We start from the raw sequence: 25,662 nt of genomic DNA, 5'->3' as shown, positions 1-25,662 counted from the left end.
GCAAGAACTTGGGTTTTAAAAATAACTTACCCAAAGTGAAACAGCAGGAGCTCTGCTTCCTGTAATTTTTAAAATTAAAAAGAACAGTAGCTACATTAGCTAAGAAAACACCAGCAACAGAAATTTCATACAATAGTGAAATTTCTTTCATACTTATGATCATTATGTCCTGTAACAGCAAACTCCAGGTGCCCAAATAGTGCTCACATGAGCTGCCACCACACCTGGAGGTCATGGAAAGCCCAATATTAGCTGGGTGTTAGCACAGGTGAGCTGTAAATGATATTTACGCTCTATGAGAAGTTTGGGCTGGGTGGGGCTCAAGGTGATATTTGATATTTGCTGCTTAGCCCTAAAAGATAAAACCCTGTGGGGCCCTGGTGGTCAATCCCACCTCACTCCCTACGGCTTCTGCAGGGATTTACAGAATCCAGAAGTTTGGAAGGAGCTTCCAGCTGGAAAAGAAATGTGTCCCTGTGGGTTTGGGATGTCTGCAGAGAGGGAGATTCCGCTCCCTCCCTGGGCTTTACCTCCCTCAGGCAAAGTTCTTCCCGGTGTTGGGGTGGAACTCGTGTTTTAGCTCAGGGCCATTGCTGCTCGTCCTGTCGCTGGGCATCACCGGAGCGGCTCTGGCCCCTGCTCCGACAGCTCTGAGGGGTTTATTCCGCGATAACGAGATCCCCTCTCCGTCCTCTCCAGACTAACCAGGCCCAGCTGCCGCAGCCTCGCTTCATCGGGGAACTGCTCCAGACCGTCCATATAACCCCGCGCCACAGTAGTGCCCTGCTTCCTCCCTTCATTCCTGCTCCCCCTGAGTATGTTCTCTTGTGCCGCCCTCACAATCCCCCGGCACTGCCGCTGCCGCCTGCCCGGGCAGGGCTGTGGGACCGCGGGGAGCCGTGGGGCGTGAGGCGGGCAGGGCTGCGGGAGCTCCGTGAGGCGGAGCGGGCAGAGCTGCGGGAGCCGCGGGGCGTGAGGCGGGCAGGGCTGCGGGAGCCGCGGGGCGTGAGGCGGGCAGAGCTGCGGGGAGTGAGGCGGGCAGAGCTGCGGGAGCCGCGGGGCGTGAGGCGGGCAGGGCTGCGGGAGCCCCGTAAGGCGGGCAGGGCTGCGGGAGCCCCGTGAGGCGGAGCGGGCAGCGCCGCGGTGCGTGAGGCGGAGCGGGCTGGTGGCGGGAGCCCCGTGAGGCGGAGCGGGCGGGAGGCGACGGGGCGGAGGGAGGGAGGGAGGGGAAGGCGGCTCCGCACAGCCAAGATGGCGGCGGTGGAGCTGGAGTGGGTGCCCGAGACGCTTTACAACACGGCCATCTCGGCCGTCGTGGACAGCTACGGGCGGGCGCGGCGCCGCGACATCCGCTCGCTGCCCGAGAACATCCAGTTCGACGTGTACTATAAGGTACGGCGGCGGCCGAGCGGGGCCGGGCCCGGCCGGGCCTGCGGGACGTGGAAGGAGAAGCGGCGCGGGCCGGGCCCGGCTGGGGGCGCGGGGCTGAGGGGTCTCGCCGGGGCCGGGCACTGCCCGAAGGACAGCCCGGGGCTCAGCAGGGCCTGAGGGGCCGCCCGAGCGGCGGCTCCGGGCTCCGGCCGTGCTGGGCCTTGTGGCTGCCCCCGGGAGCCGCCCCGAGGCCGCGGTGAGGGGCTGCGAGCCCCGAGGGGGACGCGGAGACGGGGCCCGGCCTGGGGGGTGGCGGGAGAAGGAGCCTCTCGCTTTTGGGCAGGATGAAGCCAAACCGCCTGTGCTGGAATATGTTTTTTTCCTTTTTTCCTTCTTTTTTTTTATTTTTTTGCAGTAATGAATTGGACACGGTGATGTCAGTGGTTGAGGGAGCAGTTTGCCGTGGTCTAGTATAAATAAGCTGGTAGGGACCAGATGGAAAGAACTGACGGTTGTTTAATGCTGTAGTTTTATTAGCATTAAATTATTTCTTGGTGGAAGGGCTGTTCCTCGTTCAGCTGCCCCTGGAATATACGGATTGGGTGTAAAAGGTGCACTGAGATGGTCCATTAATTTCTTATTGTCCACTAAACAGGCATTTCATTCATGTGGAGGAACAGCTGGAAATGAGCATTCATCAGGGGAGAAACAATGTCTATAAAAACCCCCAAAACCATAAGATGTGGAATAACCCTCCTTTGCCAGCAAATTTCTAAAAATGTAGGACTGATTTAAATGAAGTCACTCTTTCGACTAATATTTATTAACCAGGGGTAATGACCCCTCATATACATAGAGAGTGGTAGTATTTACTGAAGACAGGGAAATTGCTTTTCTAGCATTGAAACAGGCATGTACGTTTTCTGTGTCCTGCTTATTTCATGTCTGCCTTAGGTGCTAAGAAGGATGGAAACTCATTTTTATGACATATGAGCACGCTTACAGATAATGATGTGATTGACACATCAGCTGACGGCTAGAGATATGCAAATCACAACGTGGAAGAATATTTTGGGGGTGACTTTCAGCTGTTAATAAGTATGACTGTTGACAAATAAACTTCTTTGGCATTGCCTGTTCTCATGTTCATTCAGGTGAGAGGATAGTGCTCTGTGGCCTTTAAAAGCATGAAACAAAACCGTCTTCTGATGACAGAAATGTGCAAAGATGTGTTGATCCTAGCTGTTTAAAAACTTATCTGTAAGTGAGCTTAACAGATCACTGACTTTTTATGCTTTTATTATCACTCTTGAGGGGTTGCTCTGAATCAGGTTCACGTGGAGGTGTTCAATGCTGAAGAAGCTCCAGCAGCATGTCTGATTTCTGAGGAGGCTCCCTAGCATGTTTATTCTGCTGGGGTATCTGGATTTGTCACCTTGCTGGGCAGATGATAATGAAGGTGATAAGTGCTGTCCCTAAAAGAGTGTGTTGTAGGGGCAGTACAGCTGCTGTTAGTGACAAGGATTGCATGGACTCACTGAGTGGTTTGGGGAGGAAGGGACCTTTCTGCCCATCCCATTCCATCCCTCCCATGGCAGGGACTCCTTCCACCATCCCAGCTGCTCCCAGCCCTGTCCAGCCTGGCCTTGGACACTTCAGGGATCCAGGGGCAGCCACAGCTGCTCTGGGCACCCTGTGCCAGGACCTGCCCACCTTAGACATCTTTTTATGATCTCTAATCTAAGCCTGTTCTCAGTTTGAAGCTTTTCCTGTCATTTCTGTGCTTCACAACAGGAGTTTTTGATCTGTGTGAGGGGCACTGATATTCCTCTTACCAACCCAACGTCCCATAGGTGTTCTCACACAGAATGAACCAAACTGGGCCATGCCTGCAGTGAGTGTTCTGTGGCTGTAAGAGTGGGCTGGGCTTCCGTGTCCTCAGTGTCATCTTTTCTGTGCAGGATAACCAAACCTGCATGGGGCCTGCAGTGACCTGGTCTAGAGAATGGCATCCGTTGGAACTCCTTCAGTGTCCCTTCCCTCCCAAACCCTCCTGTGAGTCTCTGTGCACCCACAGAACACTTACTGACTGGTTCTTGAGTCTCTGTTTGGACACAACAGCATCAAAAGTGTCATTTGGGGTAGCTGAACGAGGTCAGGCTGGGGACAGCATCCCTCTCACAGCATGTGTGGTGCTTGTTTTGCTGTTCTGGCTCATTTTGAGTATCAGGTGGATATGAAATCCCAGTTCATCATGGTGAATTGTATTTCCATATGCCCTGACCACTGAGTTCTTTAAAGCAGAAGTGGAATTTCCAAAGCTATTAACAGTCTTTGGAATAAGACAGACTAGAAGATTTCTAAATATTTGTTTGACTGCGTGTTGTTTGTTGCTGCTGTGTTGGAGGGTGTCAATTGTTTGTTGGTATCCTGTCTTACTTTCATTCTGTGATGAGTAAAAGGACTAAAATAATGTTTCCAATATTTCATATAACTTGTAAGTAGTAGTTTTTTATCTAGGTATTAGTCATGGTTTGTGATGCTTGAGAAACTGCCACTGATTTTTGCAAAAAAAAAAAAGTCAGATTTTGTTTAGATCTGTGGATGTTAATTTTCTGTAGCTATACAAGAATGTTTTCATCATTTTCATTGGTATTAATGCTTAGCATTTGCCAGGCTTGCCCGGGTTTACAAACATGTCTAGGCTGATTCAGAAGCTGAAGGTGAGATACCCCAGCAGAGACAGTCAATGTGCTGCTATTTAAAAGGGAAAAAAATACCAGCAGTGTCTTGGTGTTGCTCCCCAGAGCACCCTCTAATCCAGGGTTTGGCTCTATTATCACAACTTACTGCCTCTATTTCCCTCTCCTTAACAAATCCAATTGCTTTTACCTCTGCATCTTCTAGAATTGATAACTTCTGGGCCAAGCCTTGTAAAACTGAGTGGGGACTGAGTCTGGGATAGTTGCAGGATGTTCTTTTGGCTCTGGTAAGGAGTGGGTTCTGCTGCAAGGTGCAGGAACAGGCAGGTTCCTCATACTGAGCATATTTATCTTCCTGGACCATTCTCAAACAGTGACTAAAGCTCAAAACTAGGCACTATCAAATAATCATGATTGTGGTAAAACAACAAACCTGCTCTGCTTCAGCAGGGTATCGCTGCATATCTCTTTTTTCAAGCCCTGTTTGACTTTTCCTTGCAGCCATTAGAAAATTAAGAGGTAGAGCAGGATGCTTGGGAGGATATCCTGGAAATTTCCAAGCCTACATGAGCTACAAAATATTTAAAAGTCATATTAATGACAGCTTTATTTGGAAGAGCTTAATAACTAGTTTTGTTACAAGTAGCACCTGCCTCTGGGGGGGAAAAATAAAAATGTGCACACGTATCATACATACTTTGTTTCCTTTGGTTGTTTGCCAGGTTTGTGTACATCCTGGTTGGGTTTTTTCCTAGTTAAACTAGTTGGATCCTCTTGTTTATTTTTTTGGGGGGAGGGAGGATGAGAGAGAGGGTGTGTAGGTTTTAGAAGCCAAAGACAGAAATATGCTGGATTTCATATAACTCGGCATATAAGCAAAATCACAAAATTGTGTATTAAAAAGTAGTGACAGCTGGAATAAACTGCAAGTCTGAAAAAACCCCAACAAATCCAAAACAAAAGAACCCAACCAACCAAAAATCCCCCCCACAATCTCTGAAAAAATCAGCTTATTATGTTCTGCAGTTTGTTGGGGTGAGGATAATGTTTTGAGGGAGGGTGTTGCTGTAAAGAGTCAAGGTTGTTGGCTGAAGTCAGGTTTGAGCTCTCTAGTCAGTGTCTTGTACAGATTTCATTTTCCCCCTTGTGCCTCTGCTTTAGACTCTGTTTTGCATAATTATCTCATGACTTTGGTTCTCAGGGTGCTTTGATGTTGTCTGTCCCAGGTATGTGTTGCAGTTGCACGGTGCCAGCCTCATCTTGGACTTGGACTGGTTAACAAGGACTTTCATCCCATGCTCATCTTCCTTCTGGAATGTCTTTTCTGGGTTGTGTGTTTCTCTTTTCTTCCAATTGATTTTTCTTGAAAATAATTTGTTCTTGGAACATTTTCTGGTGAGATCATTTACCACAGGAGCAGTTGGAGATGACATTAATTTGGTTTCTGTCACGTTTAGGTATTTTTTGACCCAAAGAAAATGAACAAGCAGGAATTTGCTGACTGTTGACAACAAGCAGCAGAACGTCCGTTCTCTGCATTGCAGCAGAGGTTGAGTTTACTGATGGAGAATCATTATCAGCATCATTTCTGTCCATTAGAATATAACAAGCTTGTCCCAAGCTTGTCTCCAGGGGGCTTGATGAGAGTGAGAAGGAGGAACTCCCCCTGAAACCAAGTGTGGCTGTGCTGCTGCTTCAGTTCTGAGCTTCCCTGCCCGGGGAAGTACAGCCAAGGTCACAGCACAGAGTGTGAGGGAGGCAGAGCACCCCAGAGCTTTCTGAGGGGCTTCTGCTGTGACCCCCAGGGTGAGCTGACAGAGACTGAGCTCCCCTGGCTCTGCTGTGGGTTTGGGGTTGGGAATTAAACGTGTGTGTGGGAAGCAGTGATGATTTCACACGTGTGTACAGCCTCTCTGTCACCTGGCAGGAGCAGAGTGTGCAGCAGGGCTTCAGTCAGATCTTTCTAGCACCTCTTCAGGTTAAAGCCTCACAGTGAAGGAGCATCATTACCTCATGAGTTTTTGCCAGTAATTATTATTAACACATGCCTTATTTCTACAGTCTAAATTTAGATGTGAACTGAACTGGCTTTTGCTTTACTGGTTTGAAACTTCTTGTCTTCTAACTTGTACTACTCAGATTTTTTTTTTAACCTCTAACTATGGGGGACGTTTCCTCATCCTGATATCTTCCAGCTTCCCTACCTTTTCAGTAACCTTGTTGAGTCTGAGACACCAGAACTCATCATAATTGCAATAATGAGGTCACATCATGAACAGAGGTGTTGAGCTCCTGCTGAACAATAATTCCTGTTTCCACTTCATTTCCTCTGGGCTGATTGAGCTCCAGGCAGGCTGGGTTTTCTCAGTTCCTGAGGAGAATCTCATGTGTGTGAGGCTCAGACTTTGTCTCCCTTGTGGAACACAAACTCTGCTGCTCTGGCTCAGAGAGCAGAGCAGTGGGAATATTTAGGGTGTTGCAAGCATTGGGCTCTAGAAGTTGTCTCTGAATTCATGCTAGTTCAATAACATTGATTTTTTTTTCTTGGTTATTTATTTGATTGAGGTTTGTACAGATCAGCCTGGTAGCTGACATTGTGCTTTCCAAGGACAGATGGGATTTTCTTTTTTCTCCTGCCTTGAGCAATATCCAGTAGAAGCAGTGCTTGTCCAGAGGGTTTGTAGATGATTTTGAAATTCATTTAAAAGCATGGAATGTACCTAAATTTCGAACTCATTATTTTTGGTAATGAGTGAACTGTTGACTCAGGAAAACTTTTTTCTTCCTTGTTGAGTGGGGAAGGAAGATGATGGTTTCAGCCCAATTTTTTTCCCAAATTCTGCTGTGTGTTAAGTACACTGTCCTTCCCCAGTCTGGCCTGATACTCCATATTGCATTATTAGGCATTACAAAACATCCTGGGGAGCTTCTTGGATTTCCTCTGTATTTCTTACTGAAATATCCATGTTTTTCAATTCTCTTCCAAACTGGAGCAACAGGAGCATATTTTTCAAATTGCGTCTTCTTCAGTTCCTTTTCTAGAGGATCCTTGTACAGCTGGCTGGAATTAACCCCCATCTGCTTTAAAAAAATTATTTAAAAATATTATGTTTAGAGGAAGGTTGGTTGTTTGGTTTTTTTCGCTTAATCTACCCAGAGAAAGACAAGCACTTTAATAGAATTATGATATAATAATAAAGTTAATGTCATTAATATGTTTAATTGGAGACACCACAATGTGCAGCTTTTGTAACACCCACCTGGATGTGCAGTTCAACATTCAGACTTGGATCCTAAGAAGGGTTGTGGTGAGTTTCTCACAGCTGTGCAGAACAGCTGGATTAGGCATGGGTGTAATAATCCACTTGTATATTGAATTTATACCTGTCCTCAGAGCCAGAACTCATGTGTGAGCAGATGGAGTTGGGAGTCATCTTGCAGGCTTTGAGTCATTTTTCCATAGTTAAAGAAAAATAAATCCCTGGTAGGTTCCAGATAGATTAGGCTGGTGTCTAAAACGTTTCTCTCTTCAGAACAGTTCTTTAGGAGTCCAAAGCTCTGTGTTCATGTCAGGGCATGTTTTTCTTGAATCACAGTTTTGTTTTGTTTTCGTGTTATGTAGCAAGGCTGTGGTCAGGAATTCTGTCTCTCTGGAGCTTTAACAAGAGAATCATTTCTTCAGTCCTCCCAACTGCTTCTCAATGAGTGTTACTGGATCTCCTGGAATTGCTTCACAGTTTGACGTATGCTCACTATTTCCATGTCAAATTTAGTTTGAAAGTGTTGCTGTAACAGCCACAACAGTTCCAAGAGGCTTCCAGCTGAGTTAATTCCTCTAAATGTTTGCCAGTATGTTGAGGGAAGGGGTTACAGGGATAGTAAAAGTCCCAAAGATGATGTATTTCAAGTTAGAGCAGTGAAAAATTGCAGCTTGGATTTTGGGGGCCCGAGCCAAACTTGACATGTGCCCAAAATTATTGCTGTTCCAAAACTGAGGGTCCTGTGGGACCTTCCCCCTCCCTCCTACCCCACCAGGCCATTTACTCCTTGGCAGGCTCAGGATCTCTTGTAAGAGGGGGTTCTCTCCTTACAAGAAGTGTTTATGTAACCTCATAAATGCATAAATTTTTAAAAGTCTTCCTATGGTTAATTTTTGATAACCCAGGAATCTCTGGGATTTTGGGTTGGTACTGCAAGGTGATAGGAGGGAGGGATGATGCTGTACTCACTGTGAAATGTGACAGTGGTTTTGGTTGCTTTAAATCCTGCTGCAGTGCTTTGGGGATGTGTCTAATCTTCCTCCAGAAACTATCTCCTCAATTATTGATGGGATGCCCACCTTCACTTTGGCCATGGCATACCAGGCAGTTTAAACAGCTGGTTTTTTACTGCAGAAAGTACATTTTAGGTTTTATAGAGCATTTGCTATGAGCCAGCTGTGCTGAAGGAATGAGAACATTTAACCATGACTGTAGCTTTTAAATACAGCAGACTGGCTGTTCCTTCGGTGCCAGAGAGAATCCAGCTCCAGCAGGAGCTCTGATCCCTTTGAAGTGCAGGGACACGCTGCTTTATCGGAGCAGTAACTTTGCATGCAAACTTGCTCTGGTTTTTAAAAGACTTCCTTTTATTTTTTTCTTTATGTTCCCTCAGCAAAATAGATAACAAAGAGGAAAGCATTCATTTCTGGCAATTGACATTATTAGGTCAAAGTAGTTTTGAAGTTTTTTTTGTAGGTTGTGTTGTTAGAATAACATTTGCTGTGCTCTAGAGCCAGTGTTGTGTGCTTTTATAAGAAGAGTTGACTAGAACTAAATTTCTGGCTGGAGATGTGCTCATGTGCTGTGTTTGGAATATTAATTCATCAGCTCCCAGTGTTTGTGGAGAAAAAGGTGAACCAGGCACCAGATGCTTATCACTGGAAGCATTTGAAAGCATTATTAAAACTGGGAGGAATATTAGTGTTTTCATTTAAGCACTGATGGTGCCTGTGGCAGGTGTGGAGTGCTGCTTCCTTAGGTCAGGTGCCCTCCTGTGCTCATCTGTGGGTCAGGGCCTTGAAGATAATGGGAATTAATAGTTCACAATGGATTTCTCTGACACATTTACTTGCACAGTCCCTTTGTACCTGTGTAAATCCATGGCATTTATAGCTTGATGTTCAGAACTTAACCATGCGCTGCATGGACAACTATCTGTGGTTTGTTGTGAGCAACTCAGCTGATAAATTTGCTTATCTGCAGGTACAAATCACTGTGGGCTTAAAACAAGCCAGTGCTTTTAATAAATGCATGAGCAGGCTCCAGTTTTCCCGTTTGCTGCTGGGGGAGTCACTGTGGAAGCTCAGGTGTCAGTGGGGACAGGGCTGGTCCTGCCTGTAGTGCTGGTATTGGTGAGTGACCCCTTGCAGAACTTGTGGCTTTGAGATTATTTTTATCTCATATATTTGCATTGCTGCATCCTAGCTGGTGTAGCATTTAAACATGTTCTGAAAGCATTCAGTATCAAAACTGTCAGTTGTATTTTTTGCTGACTTCAGTAATTTCTTGCCTTTTTATTGGATTTGTAGCTCACATGTGACAGTGTTTTGGTGTTGCAGAAGGGTACAAACACCTGGAAATACATCTATAGATTTAAAAAAAACCCAAAAACCTTGAAACCGTCTGTGGACCTTTCATAGTTCAGTTTTTAATGCTGAAATTGTGCTCCTGAGGTGAAATCTTCTGATACAGGAACTTACTTTTTAGCCTGCTGATTTCAATGCTTTAAAGTCTAGATTTCATCACAAGTTATCTCTGCTAGTAAGCTGAATTTCCCAGAAAAACTCAATCCTTCATATTAAGATAAATATACCTGTTTATTTTTCAGCTTTACCAACAGGGCCGCTTGTGCCAGCTGGGTAGTGAATTTTGTGAGCTAGAAGTTTTTGCAAAGGTGCTACGAGCTTTAGATAAAAGGTGAGTATCTTAATAGATCAATAATTCTCATTTCAACTCTTGATCTCTCCATCTAGGAAGAGATGTTAAAAAGAGGCACAAACAAGAAAAAACAAACGATGCAAACCCCCCTGGGAGCAGCAGTCACAGCACCCATTTCCTGCTGATGTAGCAAATCCTGAGGGAAGCTGATAGGCTTGCCCCAGTTTCAAGAGTTTTCCTGTCATTAAATATTCCAATTTGTGGTGTTCCAGAACTTGACTGTTTTAGATCAGGTTCCCTGTAACCTGGATGAGCTTTGAGTGTTCAGGCAGCAGTTAATGGAGCCATCACTGCTCGATTGTCTGCGAGTGCTGGGGGAGAGAGGAGTTTGGGGCTTCCTCCCTGCTGACTTTGAGCTGGAAATGCTCTCTCCCAGTTTGAATCCTGTGTGGGCAGCTTGTGTTTGGCTTCCAGCAGAACGTGTCCCTGTAGAGAACTTGGTGTGGATCCCCCAACACCTGGGTGATCAGCTGCAGCCTCACAGGAGGGCTTGCACTCATCTGCTGTGGGTTTGAGGGAGGCTTGGGCTTGATTTCTCTCCTTGGAATTCATGAGAGCCAACTGACTGCTTTCAAACCTTCATGTGTAACCAAACTGTGCTTTGTTGCAGACATCTGCTCCATCACTGTTTCCAGGCTCTGATGGACCATGGAGTCAAGGTTGCTTCTGTCCTGGCCTATTCCTTCAGCCGACGGTGCTCCTACATTGCAGAGTCAGATGCTGCTGTGAAAGAAAAAGCAATCCAGATTGGCTTTGTTTTAGGTAACTGCTGCTCACGGGCTCTTTGCTTTCTCTTTTGCAAGCTTCAGTTAATCTAAATTTTTTTTTTTCCTGTTAAAGATAGACCTTTTAAAGAACTGTGTGGTTTGGAATGGAATTTTTAGAAAGCTACTTGGTGTCTTGAGATAAATATATTGGATTTTAGTATCTAAGAATGTATAGACATTTTAGTTCAAACAGTTCGGATTTAATATTGTTTTGCAGATGTGATGACGAATTTGCATGATTTTAGTGTATGTAAGTTCTGGGTTTTTTTGACAGAAATATGTAGGAAAACTCTGTAATAACAAAAAGCCATCCTAAACCAAAGTATTATTTCCTTCAGTTGTAGGAGAATTCTTCTCTTACATTTCATCCTTTCCAGGTCAGGAGGGTTTGACCTTGACAGGATTTCTGTCTGTAGAAGCAGGTCTGTGAAATAAGTGATCCTCTTGCAAGACCTGAGCAAACCCTTTTTCTCTTGAAAATGTTTTGCTCTTCAAATTGCTGTTTGTTGCTGATTTTTGCAGGGGGTTTCCTGTCAGATGCAGGCTGGTACAGTGATGCTGAGAAGGTTTTCCTTTCCTGCCTTCAGCTGTGCACCCTCCACGATGAAATCCTGCACTGGTTCCGTGCCGTGGAGTGTTGTGTGAGGTGAGCTCACCTTGAATTCCCAGGAAACCTTGGAGCCATCCAGCTCCAGATGCTCCTTCAGTGTTCTGCTGCACCAAAACCTTTTCCTGGCTAGAGCTGAAGATCAGGAGGTGCTTGTTTTACACTAATCCCTGGATTTTCAGCATCTAAGTTGGCAGCACAGTACAATGGATTAAAAACCCCAGTGTTTTGCTGTCCTGTGTAATCCCTCATGGGTAACACTGCTGGGTAATAAAAGGGGTCCAGCAGTTCTTGTTTCCCAAGGATTTTTGCACATGAAGGCATGTTCTGTGTTGGACTTTGCTGAAGTTCTATTTACCACAAAGAGAATTTGCCAAATCCAATTGCAAACAATGGAGATACAATTGAGCAGAAAAAAAAAGCAAAACTTACCTTTCCTGATTCCCGATCCACCGAGTTCTCTTGCTCCATGTTGAATGCTTTGCTCTGGGCCTAGCTAAAGATCTGGCTGTCCAATTCCTGTGGGCACCTCTGGCCACAGCTGAAAACATTGGAAAAGTTTTTTTGGGTTTTTTTTGGGTTTTTTTTTGTTTGTTTGTTTTTTGGGGTGGTTTGTTTTTGTTTTGTTTTTTCTGTTAGAGTTTTGAAGCTGTCTTGTTCCTCAGGGCCTGCAGAGGTTCACATTTCATTGACAGAAGCCTCTGTTGCTCTCCCCTGTGTATTGAGGTGTGATGGACTGCAGGCAGGAGCTGGCTGGGTTTTGCTGCTCTCACCATGATGAGGTTGTTCTTACACACTCTAGATGTGCCTGTGGGCACCTGAAGGCTGCTGAGCAGATTTAAAGTAGCATTTTTTTTTGTTTTTTGTTTAGCTGCTCTAACAACAAAGCATGTGCTGTATTTATCTGAATCTAGAGCAAAACTCGTTTGGAAAGCTACTCCAAAAAAAGCCCTGCATCTTGTTTATGGTTGGGCAAACACGAAGAGTCAAGAGGCTTTGCCAAGAGCTGCTGCTGTCCTGTGCCAGCCTCAGGGCCATGGCAACACTGCTCTGCCTGCTTCTGCTGGCTGGCATTCCAGAAACGATGCCAGGGGCCTGGGCACACGTATCCAGCTTCCTAGAGCTGGGGAGTGATGGATACAGAGGATACTGCTTGATCCTTTGCCTTCTAATTAATCTAAAAAAAGTTTTCTCGTTGCATCAGTCTCTTTGGCAAGCTGGAGAAGTTGCTTAAAAATAACTGTCACCTTCTCCAAATAGAAATGAAAAGAAGGGAAAGAAAGGGAGCAGAAAAAAGGGAACTATCTCTGCTGACAATAGTGTGGAAAGGAGATTTTCATTCTGTGCTGGAAGAAAGCACCCTGTCTTAGAACGAGCCCTTCTGACTTGGGGTGTTGGCTCTGTTTGGTAGAGACATCCCTTGTTCCCTGGGGAGCTCTGCTGGGACATCGCCCCTCTGGGCAGCGGGAAATGTTCTGCATCTCCCAAACACTCCCAAACCTTGGTTTGGAGTTGAATCAACCTGAAAGAATGTCAAACCCTTGGAAGAAGTGTTTAGCCCTTAGAGAAGGGCTAAATCTGTAAAATCTAAATGCCTTTGTGTGGCAGAGAGCAGTCATTAGACTGAGTTTACTGCCTTTCAGCTTGAGAGTAAATTGTGTTGTTACCACCTGATCCCACTGCAGGAGGCTCACACTGAGCTTGCACTGGAGCTGGGGGCAGTTTAAGGAAACAAAATTTAAGTCCAGCTTTTGAAAGTCTGACACTTTATTTGGCAAGTCAAACCTTTGGGAGATGAATTAATACATTGCAGTATTAATAGAACAGAGTTTTAAAACATGTGAAGTGTTGTGTTATTTAGGCACAACTTGGTATTTCCTTGTTGTGGCAGGAGTAAATTCCGTGGAGAAGCTGGGAAGGTGTGAGGTTTCTCTGAGCTTGTACCCTGCTTTCCTGGGAGTGTGGTGCTCCTTTTGGTTTGCCTTCTCTCATTATTCTGTGTTAAACAATGGGGTACTAATGCATAACACAAATATGTGGTTCTCCCACTTCATTGTTGCACATTTGGCTGATTCTTGGGTTGTTTTCTTCTGGTGGTTTTAGACTTCCTAAGCTGCCGTGTTGGCTCTGAGAGACTGAGTTTGCTGGGGGAGGTTAGTCCCCAAAAGCTGTTATTGCAGACATCAAAGGAGGTTCAGAGCCATTAGCATAAACGTCCTGAGGCCTTTTCTCTTCCTCTTGGCTTTATCTCCCAAGATTCCTTTGGATTAATAAAGGATTTTTTGTTACTCGATCACATAAACTCTGCTTATCCTAGAGGATTGGCTTAGGTTTAGCTTGGGTTTTGGGGAGATTTCCTTGTTTCTAGACGCTATCACTGAAGCATCCAGACACTGGATATGATCTTTCCCAGAAGCTTATCTAAATTGCACTGCTATCCCCACTGGCTTATTCCGTTACATGGGATTTGGGCTCCGTGGTTTTGATGTTGCAGAGCAGTTCCCAACTGAATGGTGTTGGCAAAATGGTTTTTTCTCTTTAGGAAAACTGTTTACTTAATTCTACTCTCGTTTCTTTCTAATTCCTGTCTCTTGCTGCTGGAATGTTCCTGTGACCAGGCACACAATGCACTTTACATCGTGTTTGGTTCTGGGTCTTTATTTAAGGAAGAATGTGGGTGTTGCTTTTTGCTGTCTGTTGTTGAGCCACGGTGCTGTTTCCCACTGGAGAGCTGGAATTCGTGTAGTTTTTGCAGGTTTTGAAGGGCTTTTCTTTTGATGTTCTCCTTGTGCAGCAAATCCACGTCTGTCATGTGCCCGCCTTCAGGCCTTGCTTACGAAAATGGAAACTTTATTTCCTTTCCTGTTACTGTTGGAGTTTGGTGGTTACTTTGGGTGGGAAACAGAGGGACTGTGTTGGACAGGCTGTTCTTGGGATGATCTGAGCTGTATCACTGGGGGAATGGCTGCAGTAGCTTAAATCTCTGTTTGGAGCAAGTGGAAACAGGTTTAGAAAAGAAATTGAGCAAAAATTTCACTGTTTGCTCTTTCCCCTTTAACAGTTTTATCCCAATGTATGTAAAAATGCTGTTCCTGTACATTAATCCACATAGTCAGAGTCTCTTTGCAGTGCAGCTTCCCTTCCCTCTGTGCAGTTCTCCCTGTGCTGTGTTGCCCTGATTTCCAAAGCCTTGCCTGGTGTGTTCAGTCTCTGTTACTCACTGTCTAATGACACATTTCCAGCAGGGGCAGTGGAGGTTAATTCACCAAAATTCCACGTCTGCTCACTGGCAGGTGTGTGCCATGGAGCAGAAGCAGCTGCCCTGGCTGGGAATCCAGCTCTGCCCTTGGGGCCTGGAATATCAACACACACCCATTCCAAATGCACCTCGTTAAAGCCAGTGAGCATCAGCCTGCACTAATGCACTGATTCCTTGTTTTTATTGAGAATAAGTGCCACAAGCTGGAACTGTTACTTCTCTGAAAAACAGGAGTAGGTTTCACCAGTGCTGGGTGTTACTGGCTGTATTTGAGTGTTGATCTTTCAGATGGGAAGGCAGCAGGATAGGAGAGGGAAGAGCAGGGGATGTCTGAGTTGTTGTGATCAATCAAATGGTCTCTCCTGGTGGAGCTGGTTTTCATGTGACTAAATCTTATGTGAAGACCTCCCCCAAGCCCCAAAACACAAAAATTCCCACTTGGAGCTTCTCAAGGTTTGGGGGGAAAGTGTAGGGATGCAGGAAAATGAGCTGTGTTGTACTTACTGTGGCTGCTTGAGGCTCCACCCTTTGGGAAGGAGGTGGAAGGGATTTCAGGGCAGGGCTTTGGGACTGGAATCTCATTGGTATTGGGAAGAATGGATTTTGTGGCAAATAACACACAAAGGCACCACAGCGGAGTGGGGAGCGGTTCAGTGCAAAACTGTATCAGTAGGTAAAATCCTGTGGCATCTCCAGCAGGAAAACTCCTGCCCTGTGCCCAGCTGTGTGTGACTGAGCCCGGGCAGGGCTGGCAGAGCCCCACCCCTGTGAGTGTCCCCCGGGAAGGCAGAGCTTTCTCCAGCTCCCTCAGCAGCTCTCTCTGCATCCCCCAAGGTTGCTGCACGTTCGGAACGGGAACTGCAAGTACCACCTGGGAGAGGAGACGTTCAAGCTGGCGCAGTCCTACATGGAGAAGCTGGCCAAGCACGGGCAGCAAGCCAACAAGGCGGCGCTCTACGGGGAGCTGTGCGCCCTGCTCTTCGCCAAGAGCCACTACGACGAGGTGAGGCCTTGGGGGGCTCTCCTGGCACTGCCACCTCCTGCACGTGCCTCACCAGTCCTGGTTCTGCTCTCCTTGGCACTGCCAGAACAGTGATTCATTTATCCACTCCTGTTAACGTGTATTGTTCTGTGTTAGTCTGTGAGCTCTTCGCAGCACTTGGACCAGCATGAACATACATGTTTAGCCCTTACAGAAGGGCTAAATCTGGAAAATCTAAACACTTTGTGTGGCAGAGAGCAGTCGTTAGACTCAGTTTACTGCCTTTCATGTGTTACCTTGCCCATGTGTGTTGGTCACTTGTAAATGAAATATTATAAAAGCTTATTTTAATAATTGAAAATGAATAGCAGAAGAGTCTTTGCACCTGGTTTGTTATACTCTCTCTGAAGTGTAACTACTCCATAAACTGGTTTTCATTTAATCCCTAAATTCACTGACAGGGTGTTGTCCTGCACAATGGGAATGCTTAAAGATTATAAAATACCCTGTTCTGACTGTAAAAGTCATTGTAATATTATAAACCTTAGATTAATATAAAATACTTATATATTCACTATTACCTTAAAAGTGGGGTTTAAGTCTGTCTTTTAAGACATAACTAGACAATTCATTACACATAAGCAATCAAACTGTTTATTTTGAATTTTGGAATGTGAATGACCAGCTTTTCAGAGGCAGGTAATATTTTTTTAATGCTACAATGTTGTGAAATTCCAGCTTCCATTGTGTTGGTGTCTGTCTGTCCCACAGGCCTATAAGTGGTGCATAGAAGCCATGAAGGAGATCACAGTTGGGCTGCCTGTAAAAGTAGTGGTGGATGTGCTGCGACAAGCGTCAAAGGTGAAGCTGAAATCTCCCCGTTGCTTTGGGTACTGAATTGCTGCCAGGAATGGCTGAGGAGAGGTTGTTACCTCCAGAATTCTCCTCAGGAGCCCTAAGGATTGTTGTTTGTGTTGTCTCAGAATGGGTGGGGGAGTCGGTTTCTATTTGTGTCTTTGTGAAATGGAGTTAGAGCTGCACAGGTGACCGCTGTGACAATGTTAACCTGCACGTTCCCCTGGATCCCTCTTTGATCCGGACTAGGTACAGCACAATCCCTTCAGTCAGGCAGGATAAAATAACAAGTTTTTTAATTCTGTGCTCCTTAAATAACCAAAAAGTCTTTAATAACCACAATGATATTTTGAAATTAAAACAAGAGTAAGTGAGACAGTGTCAGGAGGGCTGAGCTGTGAGTGCACAGCTGCTCACGTGATTCCCTTCCCCTGCCCAGGCCTGTGTGGTGAAACGGGAGTTCAAGAAGGCTGAGCAGCTCATAAAGCACGCTGTGTACCTTGCCAGGTAAGGGCCACTCCAGAAAAACCCTTCTAAAATTATCCTCAGCTTGCCTGGGTTTGTAATGGAGCTGTGTTTGTGCAGGGAGCATTTTGGAGCCAAGCACCCCAAATACTCTGACACGCTACTAGACTACGGATTTTACTTGCTCAACGTAGACAATATCTGCCAATCTGTTGCCATCTATCAGGTAGGCAGCAGGACTTGTTTCTCTTGATGGTTTTTATCTCTCAGATGTTGTAGTTAATTCATGGAGACAGAGGATAGTTGATTTCTCATTGCTGCAGTTGTGATGTTTAAAAAAATCCCTAAACACCGCCAGCTATGGGGTTTTGCTTTCTTGGTCTTCCTCTGACTCGTGTCTTTTATATAATTAGTGTCTCAAATATGTAGAGAATTTCAGAGCCAGTGGATTCATCATAGAGATGAATTTGGGGTTTTTTTTTGTGTGCTAGCTGATGAAATTGTGTTTTTGGAACCCTTGCAGACAGCGCTCGATATCCGGCAGTCAGTATTTGGAGGTAAAAACATCCACGTAGCTACAGCTCATGAAGACTTGGCTTATTCTTCATATGTTCACCAGTACAGCTCTGGGAAATTTGACAATGCACTGTGAGTACAACACACAGCAGCACAGTTAGTGCTGTAAATGAAGAAAAATATTCATTGCATTAATATTTCTAATTTTTCATCAGTCAACTGCTGGCATACATAAACAGATCCTGAATTTTTTATTTCAACTCTCTCAGATTCCATGCTGAACGTGCTATTGGCATTATCACTCACATTCTCCCAGAAGACCATCTCCTCTTGGCCTCTTCAAAGAGAGTTAAAGGTAGTTCCCTTTGTTGTTTGAACCATTTGGATCTGCTCATCCTGGTCCTTCCCAGGCAATGTAGCTTGAGTTGTCTTTTTCAATGGAGGTGTTTGTAGTCCTTGGTGTTTACAGCACGCTTGTAAAATACAAAAAAAAAAAAAAACCCCAAAACTTAGCCAGATGAATTGGAGTGGGGGGATGAAATTCCAGAATATAAAAGCTTGACACAGCAGTGTGACAGACACAAAGGCTGGGCTGTGTCCCCAGGTGTCTGGGGCCTGGCTCTGAGCTGGGCGTGGGCACAGTGACAGTTCCTGTCTCCTGCCCCCAGCTCTTATCCTGGAGGAGATTGCCATAGACTGCCACAACAAGGAGACAGAGCAGAGGCTGCTCCAGGAGGCTCATGACCTGCACCTCTCCTCGCTCCAGCTGGCTAAAAAAGCCTTTGGGGAGTTCAACGTGCAAACAGCCAAACACTACGGCAACCTGGGCAGACTGTATCAGTCCATGAGGAAGTTCAAGGTAAGACTTTACTCCGGCCTAAAATCTGCAAGACAGCTGAAATCTGTTGCTACAAATGAGGGGTTTCAATGTCCAAGTTCAATTGGTAGTTCTGTGCTTGGAAAACTTATGCTTTATCTTTCACCCCAAAAGCTTTGTCCAAGAATAATCCACAGAGATGGATGATACCCTCAGAGGGTGACAGAGAGCTTGGTGCTCAATCTGCTGATCCACTTAAGTCATGAATTTGGAGAACTTGGTTTATGTTTAGCTTTGTTACTGGTTGCCTGTTACAAAATGCTACTGTTGGAGCTGCTACATAGTTAAGTTTATTTAAACTAACTTTCCCTTCTTTTTGTGGGGTGGTGAGTGGTGTCTGAGTGACCTGTGTGAATCTGGCCCTGACAGGAAGCGGAGGAAATGCACATCAAGGCCATCCAGATCAAGGAGCAGCTCCTAGGGCAGGAGGATTATGAAGTTGCCCTCTCCGTGGGCCATCTCGCCTCCCTCTACAACTATGACATGAACCAGTATGAAAATGCTGAAAAGCTTTATCTGAGATCCATAGCAATTGGTAAGTGACTACAGGAAACTTAAAGTTTTTGGAAAATAACTTGGTTGTTAATCTCTAGACAACATTTTGTGGCTAGAACACAAGTGGAGAATGAAGGCAAATTTGGTAGGTAAAAATAACCTGATAACTCAGATGCAGTGGATATTTTACCTCTCAACTTGGTTTTTCTGTTGGGTTTCTCTAGGAAAGAAGCTTTTTGGTGAAGGATACAGTGGACTTGAATACGATTACAGAGGTCTCATTAAACTGTACAATTCCATTGGCAATTACGAGAAGGTGTTTGAGTACCACAACATTTTGGCCAATTGGAACCGGTTGCGGGACCGGCAGTTCTCGGTCACGGATGCGCTGGAGGACGTCAGCACCAGCCCCCAGTCCACGGAAGAAGTGGTCCAGTCTTTCCTGATGTCTCAGAGCCTTGACGGACAGAGCAGCTAAGAACTTGGTCAATTAACCAGTTAAGGTTTTTTCCCCCAGGTTACAGGGGGAAAAGTCATACTGTGAAATCTAAACCATGTAGTTCTCTGGGGCCTGGAATTTGCGTTGAAACACTGGTCCAGTCTACTGAAGAGTGCCCATACGGATGAATGTGTGTTAAATTCCTCTCAGCATGTGTATGGCATGTTTAGTTCGGCTCACATTTTTAACTTGGTATTCCCAAAAAAAACCCCTTCTTTCTCTCTTCTTTCAAAAGAAGCTACTTTGCAGAAAGTCTGCAAGAAAACATTAAATAAAACTGTTTGAGTTCAAAAGAGTTGCATTCTTATTACAGATGGAAGGTTTCATCAAGAGCTTTCTGCTGATTGACAGAGAGAACAAAAGCTGTACTCTGAGGAGCTGTAGGAGAAAGGTCTTGCTGCTGTATCATTGTAGCAAAGTTCATGGTAAATAGCCAGCAAAGGGAGGATGTGCTGGCCTTGGCTGCTGCCTTACCAAGAGAAGTGGCAAAGACCCACTCTGGAGAGCACCATCCGCTCACTGAGTGCCACCTGTGCTGCTGTGGATGCCTGAACTGGACCAGTACAGATCCCATAGACCAGCAACCACCACAGTGTCCTCGGTGCCACCACCAGAGCTCCCCTGAGCAGGACCAGGACACCACAGTGGACCAGCCTGCTAGAAACCGGTTTTGGACCAGTGGCTTTAATTTAATATTTCTGCCCCTGCATTCACTTTGACAGTAGAACTCTCTCATTTAGGTGTCTGATCAGTGCAAATGATATCCATGTGATAGATCCAGAGCTAGGAAGTGAATTGATGGTTTGTCTATACCCAGTGAGCTTCTGCAGAGATTCCTGGCAGTGCCACAGCTCCACACGCTCCACTCTGCTGCAGCCACTCCTCCTTTCCTCTCCCACGGGCTCTTTCTCTCCTAACAGAGGCCATACCGTGTTTATACCAGTGAAGAGCTTTGTATTCCAGTCCAGTTCCATTTTCTGTTTCTGGAGAACATAACTTACTGTACAGTTCACAGGGGTCAGTGGAAAATGCCAAAAAGCACAACAGGTCTTTTTTTTTTTGTGATGCTTCATTTCTACATTAAACAAGAGTACAACCAGAAACCGATTCCTTACGTTAATTTACGAAGCAGAGCTCAGCTGTGCAGACCCTCTGAGAATGCCTCTCTCACTAGCTTGTCTTAATTCTTCTGCTGGGGGCTGTGTGGGTTTGGCTGTTGTTTTGGGGTTTGTTTTATTTCCTAATGTTGGGTAATATTTGAAAGTCTGTGTACCACAAACTAGAACTGACTCGCTGCTGTTACCTCAGCTGTGCCAGTGGCACCAGCAGTGCCCTGGGTCTGGGATTCTGTGGGTTCTGCTGGTTTGGGGGTTTCTTTTCTCTCCCCTCTTTTCAGGGTTTGTACCTTGGCCAGTTGCTGCTGGGGCTCGGCGGCTCTTCCCACAGGACTGGGACTGGATGTTCTGCTTGGGGTCTGGCTTTCATTGCTTTATGGGGTTTGTGGCAGGGAAGGGTGCTGGATGATCTTCAGGGAATAAACAGAGGTTTTCAACATGACTTGGAGCTTAATGGCTCTTCTAAGAAGTGAAATTTTACAGGCCAATAGTTCATATTCTGGTGCCTTCAAGTGCTTTTTTGAGGGGGAAAGGCTGGGTAATATAAATTTTTAAATGAAATTGCATAATTAGTGAATGCAGATTAATGATTGCATACTTCAAATATCTTCACTGAGGTGAAAAGAAGTATTTGCATAAAACCCCCTGTGGTATTAGGACTTAGCTGCAGTGTGTCTGCAACAGCTGCTCGGTAAAAATCCAACTTAGTTATGTGTGGATTTAAAATGTGATTTATTTATAGCAGTTTTTTGGTTTTGACTGTGTAGGAGCTACAGAGAAATTCAGCTATACAAGGCAAAACCTTCTTCTCCCTGAATGCCCATGGCACTGACAAATTATAAAGTTCTTATGAGTTCTTGAGTCCTATTAAAAGGTATTTAAAGTTAAACAAAGTACAGACAGTGGCAGGAAAGTGGCTGAAAGCTGTCCTAAGGAACCTGAGTGATTCTGTGCTGCAGGAGTGTTAGAGCTCCCAGCTGGGTACGTGGGTTTACACTGGCACGGCTGGAGATCCTTTACCCACTCCATGTTCCCAGTCTTGGGCTCTGCAGCTCTGGGCTGAGGAATCCCAAAGGTGTGTGTGGGGTGAGGAGCATTATCTGCCTGACACCGGTCACTGGCCTGTGTGAAGCACTGCTCTTGTTCCAGCCCTGGCTGTGTCCCTGTCCGTGCTTTACCTTCGGGTCAGGGCAGCTTCTGCTGAGGGAGGAGCTGTGCTTCCATATCCAAACCCATCCCTGCAGCTGCTTTCTTGGTGGCCCCACTCCCAGCTCTGTGCCATTCCTGTGTCCTTCCCAGAGCTGCCTCAGCGCGGTGCCTGCCCTGAGCATGAGCTGGGCTGGCGGGAAGGTCCTGAAGCTCCCTGGGGATCCCTGTGGCAGAGGACTTGGCCAGGGCTGTTGTGCTGATCCTTGAGGGCTCCAGCGTGTTCCTCCTGTGCCTGCAGGGAATCCTGGCTGAGGCTGAGCTGCCCCTGCAGCTCCATCGTGCTGGGGCAGGTCCCTTCTGGAGCAGGGTGGCTGTGGCGGATCGCTGACGCTGCTGGAGCGCGGTGGGTTGGCAGGATGATGCCGCAGCTGCCAGGGACGGCCCTGCTGCCCCTGCACAGGAGCTGCATTTGTGGCTGGCACGGCTCAGAGCTGACCTGTGGGGTTTGGTTCCGTGTCTCCCAGGCAGAGCTGTTGGAAGGTTCTGTGTTGGTACCTGGAGCCTGTTTGGGAGGCTGTGCTGCCGCTGTTTCTGTCGCTCTCTCTGCTCTCGCAGTTTGTTTGGTGCTTTTGAGGAGTGGGCAGCTGCTGGGATGGGGCCACAGGCAGGTGAAGGACTCGTTGGGGTGGATCTTGTAGCAGGATCCGGTCCTGCCCCACTCTGCCTGGCAGAGCTGGCAGCAGGGCTGCAGTGCCCTCTGTTCCCCTGGGGCTTTTCCAGCCCCCCCTGGCTCCTCTCTGCCCTCCTGCCATAGCTCAGGGCAGGTTTTCCATGCAGGGCTGGGGCCTGCCAGGTGGAACATGGATCCAGGAATGAATGGTTGGCATTTCTAGGCACAGAACACACCCACGCAGGGGCTGTTTGGTGTTGGCAGTGAAAGGGCAGACCTGGGAGTGGCAATCCTGTGAAATGCATCTTTTCCTTGAAGGTGAGTAAAGGAATCACCCCAGAGTCACTGGGTGCGAGTGGTGAGCACGGGTGTCACCTTAAGGTAAATGATTTTCACTATGGATGAAGTTAAACCCTCAGTATTTTACTTTGTGTGAGGTTGTTTGGGTCAGTGAGGGGGGGTTTGCTCCAGGTGCCATTGCTGCTTCTCGTGGTACAAAATGCACGTTGAAGTTCATTCCCTTTTTCAGCCCTGAGTGTGGGAGAGCACAGGAAGGAAAATCTGTGCTGCACAACCTCCCTCGGGTGATGTGGATGGGCTGGGCTCGGGCAGGGCAGGGCAGGTGCTGCTGGTACCAACTTTCAGCAGATCCTTCCTGCTGCTGCCTGTGCACAACCTGACTTTATCTGGAAGTCCTTTTATAAGAAAACTCCTGGCCAGTGTCAGTTCAATGTGCCTCAGCATTGTGGGTGTGTTTGACACTCCTGGCCTGGGGCCTTTGTGCCACTGGGCCCCGGGAGGGCTTTGGGGAGAAGTGGGGGAAATTTCCTTTCTGTAGAAATAAACTCCAATACCTACAAAGAATTGGCAGCACTGGGAATGCTTTTGTCCCTAAATCTCAGGAACGTTTTGGGCAGTGACACAGGTGTCCCTGGGTGGTGTAAAGTGTGTGCTCTAGGGTCTCGTATTCCACTACTCCTTGCAATCCTCGGTATCTATAGCATGAGTGGCCTTAGTGAGTTTGTTGAAGTGCACATTTTTTTTTCTTTTCAAAAGTAAATTTTAAGATGAAAAAAGATATATACTATATAAATATATAGAGATATTTAGAGACTTGGTTTGTGGTGCACAAGTTCAGTGTTGGATCGCTAAATACTCGTCGCAGGTACCATATGTGTAACTTTTCTTTTCTGTATATTCCTTTCTGGGAAGCAATGTTGCCATGGTAACTACAACTTTACAATTTCTTTACTACTTAATGATGTGAATGAATTCTACATTTTATTGAATATTACCAGGTTCAGTACTATTTTTATACTTTATTGAACTACAGGGGATTTTAATTTAATAGCATTAAAAAAAAAAAAAGAAAAAGATGTTGCTTGAACTGTATAACTGTATAAATTGAACTACTTACACAAACCCACCTCTAAACCAGAATCTCCACCTGTAGTGCCACGTTCATTTATATAAAATATCTTGCTCATTACTAGACCTTGCAGCTCCCCCTCCCTGTTGTGTCAGGACGAAGGTTTCGTACCCGCTTCTCCCTGCCACCCTTTGTGCCCAGGAGCCATCCTATGTTTGTAACCAGCATTGTGATATTCTGTAACTGTATTGCTCAAATGAAATATTGACCTAATAAATAGAGTGTTCCCGCAGCCTGGAGTATCTGCAGTGAATTGGTTACAGCTTCCCTCCCACAGTGCCTGTCCTTGCCAGGAGAAGGGGAAATCGTTGCCTTGGGGGTGAATCCCTGTGGATGGGGCTTGTGTTGGTACCTCTGCAGTGTGGACAGTGGGAGGGGGGAGCCTGTGCTACTTGGGAGATCTGGATCCTTCCCAGACCCTTCCCTACATCTTGGGGACACAAATTCTCTCTGCAAGTGTGCGCTGGCAGCACCACAGCATCTCGTGTAGCTGCCTGAGCACAGAGTGGGTTAAAAGTCAGCATTTCTGGGTTTTTTTTATTTTTAAACCATCAGGTTTGTGTGACCTGCAGCAGCTCCCCAGCTGTGCAGAGGCCTCCCCTCACCTCACAGGGCTGAGAGTTCTGTTTTTCAAGGCAGAATGCCCTGGAACACTCCCCTGGCTCTGAAGCCCAGCTCAGGCCAGGGGCCAGGCTCACAGGGGTGACCCCAGAGTCCCTGGGGCTGTGGCAGTGCCAGCTCTGCTCCTGCAGCCTGAATTCCAGCATGGAAACGGAGATCCCTGCGTGTCTGTGTGTGCTCCTGCAGCTTTCTCAATTCTTCCCCAGGGAAATGACAGCTGGGGAGTGCTGCATCCCGCCTGCCAAGAAAAAGCCAACATCAGTAGACTCCAGAGCAATTCTGTTTGCTGGTGTAAAGGAGGAATTAACAGCAGCAACCCTGAAAGTTCTGCCCTGGTGAAGGGAAACTGAGGTATGAATGAGGCTGTTCTGCTGATTTTTGGGGAGAGCAAGTCCAGCTGCCTCTATTAAAATGCAGCAGCAGGAAAGGCAATCCTTGTAACATTGCATTCTCTAGTTTAATTCCAAAGATTTTCTGATCCTACTTGGAGCAGGAACCCCTGAAGGTGAAATCTTTCCTCTTTGCCCACATCACCTACTCAGGAAACTCAGGTTATTTCTGGCACAGCTCAGTTTTCCTTGAGAGCTTTCCTGTCATTTCTAAGGCACCTGAAGTCCTACTGGAAAAATTGTGGGATAATCCAAGTCCTGAGCAGCCTTTAATCTTGCTCTTAAATCAGTCTGACACTTTGAGGGCACAGTATTTTCCTAAAGCATCCACAGGCACTCCTACATTTGGTTTACCTTTAGCTGGAGGCATTATTCTGTTATCCAGGGAAAATTCCTCAAGATCCAGGTCTGCTCCACACAAGTGTCTGGGAGGGTGAGACACAACAGCCTCTCAAGGACAGGGCCAGCACAGCCAGGAATCCCAGGCCCCTGCCCAGGTTTGGGGATGGGACCCACATTTAAAAAGGAAATCTGTTGTCCTGATTCTGAGAATGGTCCCCAAAGGGGTTCTAGGAGGGTTTTTTCTCACTTGGGTTTGGAGGTGAAGGCAGTAACTGAGCCCCCCCCAGCTGTCCCATTCCAGCATGTGGGAGTGAAGGATCTTTGGGGGTTTTGCTGGTCAGATTAAAAGATTTCTGGGATAAATTATTGACATTTCTAATGTTTTCTTAAAGCCTGGATTGAACTATGAATCACGTGGCCAACCCTAAAGCCCAGCCAGAGTCATTCAGAATCCCAGAACTATTCAGGTTGGACAAAACCTGGGATCATCAAGCCCGTTGGTGATCCAGCCCTGCCAAGTCCCTGGAAGGAGTTTCTGCCCCAGCAAGGACAGGAGCAGCTGCTGCTTCTTCCA

At 46.3% G+C, this 25,662-nt stretch overlaps 1 protein-coding gene across 1 annotated transcript; it reads left to right on the top strand.

Moving 5' to 3' along the window:
• The first annotated feature begins 1,206 nt into the window (after window positions 1–1,206).
• Window positions 1,207–23,968, top strand: APPBP2 (amyloid beta precursor protein binding protein 2). Its single transcript, XM_030287772.4, has 13 exons — window positions 1,207–1,392; window positions 9,942–10,030; window positions 10,662–10,813; window positions 11,341–11,464; window positions 15,519–15,687; window positions 16,438–16,527; window positions 16,961–17,028; window positions 17,107–17,212; window positions 17,510–17,634; window positions 17,772–17,857; window positions 18,171–18,361; window positions 18,749–18,914; window positions 19,099–23,968. The coding sequence occupies exons 1-13, from the start codon at window positions 1,252–1,254 to the stop codon at window positions 19,350–19,352; spliced, it is 1,761 nt and encodes a 586-aa protein (XP_030143632.2). The 5' UTR covers window positions 1,207–1,251; the 3' UTR covers window positions 19,353–23,968.
• Window positions 23,969–25,662: the final 1,694 nt, after the last annotated feature.

Source organism: Taeniopygia guttata, chromosome 19 (genome assembly GCF_048771995.1).
Source record: "Taeniopygia guttata chromosome 19, bTaeGut7.mat, whole genome shotgun sequence".
NCBI lineage: Eukaryota > Metazoa > Chordata > Aves > Passeriformes > Estrildidae > Taeniopygia > Taeniopygia guttata.
Note: the sequence above shows the minus strand (reverse complement) of the source record. Positions and strands in the feature narration are given on the sequence as shown.

Excerpts from the sequence above, each read along its gene's own strand:
- APPBP2 (XM_030287772.4), top strand. The coding sequence starts at position 1,252 with ATGGCGGCGGTGGAGCTGGAGTGGGTGCCCGAGACGCTTTACAACACG. Across the intron at positions 10,031-10,661 it reads CTACGAGCTTTAGATAAAAG|ACATCTGCTCCATCACTGTT; the intron begins GTGAGTATCTTA and ends GCTTTGTTGCAG. Across the intron at positions 17,635-17,771 it reads GGGAAATTTGACAATGCACT|ATTCCATGCTGAACGTGCTA; the intron begins GTGAGTACAACA and ends CAACTCTCTCAG.